The sequence below is a fragment of the Brassica napus genome, chromosome C7, assembly GCF_020379485.1.
Source record: "Brassica napus cultivar Da-Ae chromosome C7, Da-Ae, whole genome shotgun sequence".
NCBI classification, from domain to species: domain Eukaryota; kingdom Viridiplantae; phylum Streptophyta; class Magnoliopsida; order Brassicales; family Brassicaceae; genus Brassica; species Brassica napus.
The window spans coordinates 21,696,050-21,703,787 of NC_063450.1; the positions used below are offsets into that span (position 1 = coordinate 21,696,050).

Sequence of the window (7,738 nt, forward strand, 5' to 3'; positions counted from 1 at the left end):
ACCTTAGTTAAAAGTATATAATTATAAACCACAAAACTTAATTCAATTTCTTTTTACATTTTGTATTCTCTAATTGTTTTGTGTTAGAGATCATATATTTTCTTTTTAAAAGCCTTACTTCAAAGAAAAAAAAAAGTTAAAACAAAAGTTAACCTTTAGACTTCTGAGAGTAATTTTACTCACTTAACTATTATCCCAACCAGATATTCACATTTGTTTTTTGCTGAAATCAATTTCAAAATTAGAAACCTTTGAATAATTATTCCCCTGTTTTATCAAAATTATCATTTTGACATTTTCACACATATTTAAAGTAAGAGAAATTTTCTAAAATAGTCATTTTTAAGTTTTATCAAAAAATAGTCATAAATGAAGAAAATGGCCAAAAGAAATTTTATTAAAAGGAAAAAATATATTTATACCCTAAGGTTAACTAATATATACTTAGGGTTTACAGTTAAGATGTTGAAATTTGAAGATATGGTTTCAAATTTAAAAAAAATAAAAAAATATATATTAAAATTTTCAAAATAAAAAGCTATTTTGGTCATTTAATAGAATTGTCTTAAAAGTAATATAAATGCATTTATGTTTAATATTAATTATATCTATTTAACTAATAATATTTGAGATAAATAAATTATTTTAAAATTAATACATTTTGAAATTATTATTAAGTTAAAATAAATATAAAGATGATAACTTTTAAGAAACAAAGAGATAAATTATTTAGGATCTGGGAGACTGGGACAAAGGCTTTTTTTTTGACAACACCTTAAGGAAAGGCAATGCACGGCCCTGACGAGGAGAAAAAGGATGAACGAGAGTGAGATATCTAACAGGCTTTTTCATTGTGATTCTTGAGTGACTTGAATCTAAGGAAAACACGTTATGGGTATAAGGGTATTTTTTAATTTCTACAAGGAACAACAAAATAAAAATGTATAAATCTTTTAGAGCAAATCTCCGAAATAGCACCTTTATAAGTTTATGTCACAAAAATAGCTCTCAAAAACTAAAATGTTCAAAATAACATTTTATCTTTTGAAAAATTTATTTTTTTTTTATTTTTCAAAATTTGAAATCTTATCCCAAAACCCCACTCCCCAACTCTAAACCCTAAACCCTAAACCCTAAATCCTAAACCCTAAACCCTAAACCCTAAATCCTAAACCCCACCCCTTAACTATAAACCCTAAACCTTAAACCCCACCTTAAACTCTAAATACAAAACCCTAAACCCTAAACACTAAATCCTAAACCCCACCCCTTAACTCTAAACCATAATGTCTAAATTAATTTACTATTGAGGTATAAGTGTATATTTATCTCTTTTGATAAAACATTAAGTGATATTTTGGTCATTTTTATTCTTAGAGGCTATATTTGTGACAAAAACTTTTTTAGTCCCGGTCATTTTCTCGATCTCTTATTCTTTGCTTGAACAATAGTGACGCTCTGAAATTTTATGTATTCCTCTTAGTAGCATGAGAATCATAATTGATTAGCAAACTAACCACATTTATTTTTTAAACTAGGATTGGCCCGCCTTACGGGCGGGATATTAGTTAATTTGATATTCACTAAATGCTCGAGTTGAAATTTGTTTTAAGATTTAAGAATTTGGTTATCTGTTATGTCTTACTTATTAGTATGCAGTGGTATAGTTGTTTTTCGATTATTCTTGCTTTGATATTGTATCAAATTAACTAATTGTCCAACTCATAATTATAGATGTATAAATGTGGATTTGTGATAAAGTTTGATGACAATACTATCTTTTTTTTAATTCTTATTCATAGTGGAGTATGCATGTGTCAGAAAGAGGCCTATAACAACTTTTATGTTTTTGTGTATGGATTTTAAATATATATATTATTTTGTATAATGCATACTTGCTCTACAACATTTCCTTGTAGACTAAAAAAATTGTTTTCTATATTTTTAAAAGAGAAAATATTTAGTCTAGAATATAACATAGACATATGTATTGACTATATATAGAAGTTGGGTGTTATTTTAAAATGACATATGTATAGAGATTTTTCAACATTACTTCACTGGCACAAAACATTTATAACTGTAAATACCTTCTTTTAAAAGCAAAACTAATAAAAACGTGTACAACAAATGTATTTTGATATGTATTATATGCATCAAGTTATAAAGGTTGGAAACATTGCAAAACTGTTTGGAGCAAAGTTTTTAACTTCACGATCTTCATCTTGACGTCAGTTTAGTATCGGCCCTGGCCACAAGCAGAAGAAGCATGGACTTCCAGCTGACACGATAATAAGTATTTTCGCGGCCACATATTTATAAAAAGTGACTTTAGCCTAGTGGTTCTAAGAGAAATTACCAGTGCTAGAGGTGATAGGTTCAATTACCCTTAACTGCATTTATTTATTTTGGCCCTAAATATAAAATGGGATACATGTCACTCCTAAAACGTACGAATTGATGATGTGACTTCACGGGAGAGAGACGAACATTTGTTTTTATATATAGATATTATCTTACCACGTTTCACTCTTTATAGACACGAAAACAATAAAGAATGTCAAAAAGAGAGGCCCGTAATTAAGTCACGAAAAGTAGAACTAGGCCCAAGTATAGTAATAGCCTTTGTTGTTCACACTAGGAGAGCAAAATGTGTAGACAAAGATGTATTCTTCTTCTTCTTCGTTTGCACTTATCATATGCGACTCTGTCTTTGCTCTTCACTTCAGTTTCTAATTTCTCTTTTGCAGGATTAAGTAAAAGACGAAACTTCAACACCTTCTTTTGGTAAAACTTTAGCTTTGAGTTATTGTAGGGTTTTCTAAGAAACGGTGAATGATGTACTTGTTTAATGCTTGAAATGAACGATCACTATATTTCAACACCTTGTGCATCATAGTTTTTTTACCATAAAAGCATATCAGTGTTGAATCCTAAATCCGGTAATGGGGTTTAGAAGACGATTATCAGAAGTTAAATGTGATTAGAAAGAAGCCAAATGTTTCGTTTATTGAAGTGTAAGCAAAAGACCGAAAAGAGATAAGAACTAAACTCAAAGCTATTTCTCTCTCTAATCTCTCTCTAAATTCCGCTTTGTGTGCTCCCTCCCTTCCTTAGTCATGAGCCTTCCTCTTTATACACATTGCGTGGGAAATAGTTGTTGGTTCGTCATCATTATTTTCTGACTCGCCACAGTGCTCGGCGGCGTTGTTAATGTTTAGGTTCGGCGCCGTAATAGGTGTTTTCTCCTATCCTTGCTTCCCGGGTTCGATGGCGTGTCAGGTCGCTCTGACGGGCAGGTGAGCTGGTTTGTCTCGAGGCAGATTGGCACGTGATGGCCACGCTTTCTTCTTGGGCTTTGCTCCCATGCTTGGGCCTTTACTTCCAAAACCGGGCCGAGTAAACTCCTGGGCCATGACGCCAGACGGGCCCATATCCAACAATCAGGATTCAGGGCCGCACAACCACCATTGAGTCACATGCTGATGCTGCTGTCGTTGGACATTTTGTTTCCATGAGTTATCGGTGGCTTTACACTTTATCATCTTCATCTTTTAGCTAGGTTCCATGATTTTTTTTTTCATTTATGTGAATAATCTTTCTCGTGTTGCCAGCAAACAAAAAAGATTTCATAAACACCTTCCCACCGATACTTTATAAAATGTACTCACAACTTCGAAGCTATTTTTTACATTTATAATTTACAAATCAATGTCTGCTGATATAAATACCATACCAAATTGTTTGCTTCAGACTCAAGTCACCCAAGAGTCACAATGAATAACAATAAGACAGCAATCCCATTCTTATTCATCTCTTTGTTCCTTCTAGTCTCGGCTGCTGCGGTAACAACCGGGGCAGAAGTAAAACACGTCAAAGACACAAACGGAAACCCAATTCAGAGACAGACCCAATACTTCATCCAACCAGCTTCAGGCAAGAAAGAAGGCGGTCTTGTCCCAACAAGCATTGACTTAGCCCATTCGTGTCAACTAGGTGTTGTCCAAACAGTCCTTCCATTTCAACCAGGCATACCTATTACTTTCTCTACTCCATTCTTCGACATAGGCAATGATATATGGATAAACACGAACCTAACAATCGCTTTTGAGTCACTGATCTGGCCATGCCCTTCCTCAAAGATATGGAAAGTTGAATCCTCGTCGTCGTGTACCAACAAGCGTTATGTAACGACTGGTGGTAGCTCTAGCAGGAAAGATAGCTTTTTTAGGATTCAGAAATATGGAAACGAACAAAATACTTACAAGCTCGTTCATTACCAGAGTTACTCGGCTATAAACGGTATTAAGAGTGTTGGTACCACCACCAGCTTTTACGGTGACCCCATACTTGTTCTTAACGATGATGATGACGATAACAATGCCTTTCCAGTTAAGTTCCGTAAGGTTGAGACATCCACGGATAATTTATTTCAGAATTTTAGTCTAAGAATGCTTCTGAGACTGGTGTTTAATAAGTTGTATTATGGAAAATAATGGGTGGAAACAGCATATCAACCAACTAAATGTAATGAAAAGTTATATATGTATTTGTCATTTATGAAGTGTCCTTTTCTTAGAAACCAAACTCAAGCAAAGCATACGCCAAATCTGCGCATAACCTCTTCTTATTCCAGATATCTCAATCTTTGATTGCTCGATCATACTTAATAAGGAATTTATCAGTTAACACAAGTACAATCTCTATGCGTTGATTAATCTTTCGGTGAAAAAGCTATAGAAACGCGTTTTTAGGCTAATAAATTGAAGAAATGAAGCAATTCCTAACCGGGCTTTTTAATCGAGTTCCTCCTATAACTTTAGATGGAGAAATAATGCTTGCTTATGAAGTTATTCCTATGTTTTGATTATTCCTGCAAGTTCATATTTGCTTATCACGCAAGTTAACCACCAAGGCAAGCTATTTTGGGCTTAGTTACAAAAAAAGAAAGAGCTCTTTTGGGCAAAATAGGTTTAAGCAGTTTAAATTTAGGTGAGCTTCAACGAACACTGCATCATTTATATATGTATCAGAGCCCCCCCAGTTTTTTTTTCTTCAAACATTCCAGCTCAGGTCTAGTTAGCGTCCAAAACAAGACATTCTGATCTTGACTTATTTTATCATGAACAGCACCCCCAAATTTATTTAGTAACTTTATATTACTTAAATTTTAAAAGGATTTCATAAAATACTTTCAAAAAAATTTTAAAAGGATTTCATAAAATACTTTCAAAACTATTTTCAATACTGTAATAGCTCTTCTTGCGAAATAGGAAATTTCATTTTATTATTATCTTAATTTTGTTTCAATAATATGAAAAGAAGATCTATTACAGTATTTTCAACAGAATCTATTCAGGCAAAACAAAAATATAAGAACAAGGATCATTAGTAATATGTCTTGAGGTTAAAGTTACTTCCCCAATTTAATCCCAAAAAAGAAGTTAAACCTAAGATCTCACCAACACTTTAAGATTAACTTACTACGATAGATACCCAACACCTACACACAACGAGTATTTACTCGCTCACTCACATCATTCTTTTCCCCATCTTCACTCCACAAAGTACCTGCATTTGTATATTATTTGTTTCATATCTTCTTCATAAAACTTTCTTTACCTTTACTTGCGTCACAAGTAAAACTAAGAAATGAACATGCCACATCTCCTTCACGAATCACCTGCGTGTTCTCTTCATTTTTTCCTTCATGCTCATACCCAAAACTGGCATGATTTTCATAACTAAATCGGTTTAGGTTTACCCGACTCTTCGGTTTAGGTTCGGTCGAACCACCGCATTGCCTAGGTTGTGTTTGGTAAAAGACTTTAGAAAGAACTGGTTCACCGTCTTTTTCATCCTCGCTGTGGCCTAAGTGATACTGATGTATCACCCAATTGGTCTTCTCGGGCTTCTTCTGGCGACCATAGTTCGTGTAGAGCACTAGGATTTTCTTGAAACCGGCTACTCCTGCTTGGGACAAAATGGGTCGGGTCTTGCCCGTTTTGTGCCACCGTGTCTCGTGGCCTTCCTCATCTGTGCGCACTTTTCTACGTTTTCGTGTTCCGGTAGTGTAAGCCTTAGATGGCCGGTGGAAGAAGTGCCGTACTTGACCGTCTTTGCTTACTCCTGTTGACATAACTTAAGCATATGATTTTTCACCAATCATTTTGGACTTGATTCTAATCTTTATAATCTTACACAAAAAAAGTAGAGAAAATCTATCTGTCACAAATCACAAAACTTTACTAGATTTGATTATTTGTTTTTATAGATAAACTAATAAGTTTCTGTATTAGTACCACCAAAAAATAATACAATCATTATCTCAGAAGATTACAGTTTCTACAATTTTCTCCTTAAGAAATTAAAACCCTAATACAAATTGGTAAACCCAAAAGTATTTTTGTAAATCCATATGAAGCAAGTGTTAGCTTGAAAAAAAAGAAATTCAGATAAAATTTAGTGAGAATTGTCAATTTCGATAAAATCTTTATTTAATTTAGTAACACAAAGAGAAGGGTTTACCAGGAAGTTTCTCAGGATGCGTATAACAAATTCCATTCTCTCCTTCAAGCGTAGGTATAAATTCATCGATCAACGGATGAAGATTTCTTTTATCGGATGAGACCTTCGCCTCCAAATGCATAAGGATCTCTTTATCCGACGGGTCGAACTTGACTCCTGCCGGTAAGCTTGGTAAATCTTTGATGCTGCCAACCTTATATCAAATTTCATTTAAATCACATTAACAGTTATGTCAAAATATGAATTAAACGATGTATACTAAATATATTAATGATGATAAGTATAAATTATGTAGGTGAATCAAGTCTTGAAATATATAACCTGTTCGTCTTGTTGATGGATCTTTTGTCCACAAGAAGAACAAGTCATGACGATGGGAGCTTCAATGATAATCTTGGAATCTGGAGCGCTCGTGACACATGAATGGGATTGGTTTTTGAGTTGAATTGATGGATGATCAATGTTGGATGCTCTTTCAAGATTGGGATCGTAGTTATCATCTGAATCATCACACCAACTCATCTTTCTTCTATTACTGATATCTCCCTCTACAATAACCTACCAATATCTAAATCTAATTACAGTCAGAACCAGCAGAACTATCAAAAGATGAACCGAGAGAACGAGAGAGAAAGAGAGCTAAAGATGATGAGGTGATATAGAAAGAAGGGCAAGTGATTGTTAAGTTTTAAGAACGAACAAAAACTTAACTATATAAAATTATATAAATTAAATTAGAATGGTTTTAAAATAATATTTGAGGGGTTGCTTGGACGTCACGTTAATTATTGGTGTATGTAAATACATTTGTGACATAATTACTGAATGATGTTTTCTAAATTTTGATTATGACTATTCTTGATCATTTTTTTTTCCTTTTCTGGTTTCTAGTTCCACAGCTCAACTTAGTAGTCAGATTCATGTAAACATAATTAAAAATCGCACCCAACTATAAGTAGGAAAAAAAACCCATGTACAAGAAAATATTAATTTCAATCAGGATATTGCAGTTTGTATATGACTAAAAGAGTATTATCTTCACAAACAAGAAAGGTGACGAGATGGAGTGTCGTTATTGAAACTTTTTTTCTTTTTCTAATAATTCTGTATTCACAAAGATATTTATAATGGAAAATTTGCCCCTATAACCATACAAAAAACACAAATACATTATCTAACCAAAAACACACTCTTTCTTCTCATTTCTCTT

The 7,738-nt window shown here is 33.3% G+C and overlaps 2 protein-coding genes across 2 annotated transcripts; one reads left to right on the forward strand and one right to left on the reverse strand.

The window, feature by feature from the left end:
- Positions 1-2,327: 2,327 nt before the first annotated feature.
- On the forward strand, positions 2,328-4,569 carry LOC106394983 (kunitz trypsin inhibitor 2). The gene has a single exon (XM_013835521.3). It carries the CDS (start codon positions 3,777-3,779, stop codon positions 4,494-4,496), a length of 720 nt encoding a protein of 239 aa, XP_013690975.1. The 5' UTR covers positions 2,328-3,776; the 3' UTR covers positions 4,497-4,569.
- A 701-nt stretch (positions 4,570-5,270) lies between these two features.
- LOC106394756 (NAC domain-containing protein 10) lies at positions 5,271-7,242 on the reverse strand. The gene is made up of 3 exons (XM_013835312.3): positions 6,850-7,242; positions 6,529-6,721; positions 5,271-6,129 (listed from the first exon to the last, which is right to left on the reverse strand). The coding sequence occupies exons 1-3, from the start codon at positions 7,048-7,050 to the stop codon at positions 5,594-5,596; spliced, it is 930 nt and encodes a 309-aa protein (XP_013690766.1). The 5' UTR covers positions 7,051-7,242; the 3' UTR covers positions 5,271-5,593.
- Between the last annotated feature and the right edge of the window lie 496 nt (positions 7,243-7,738).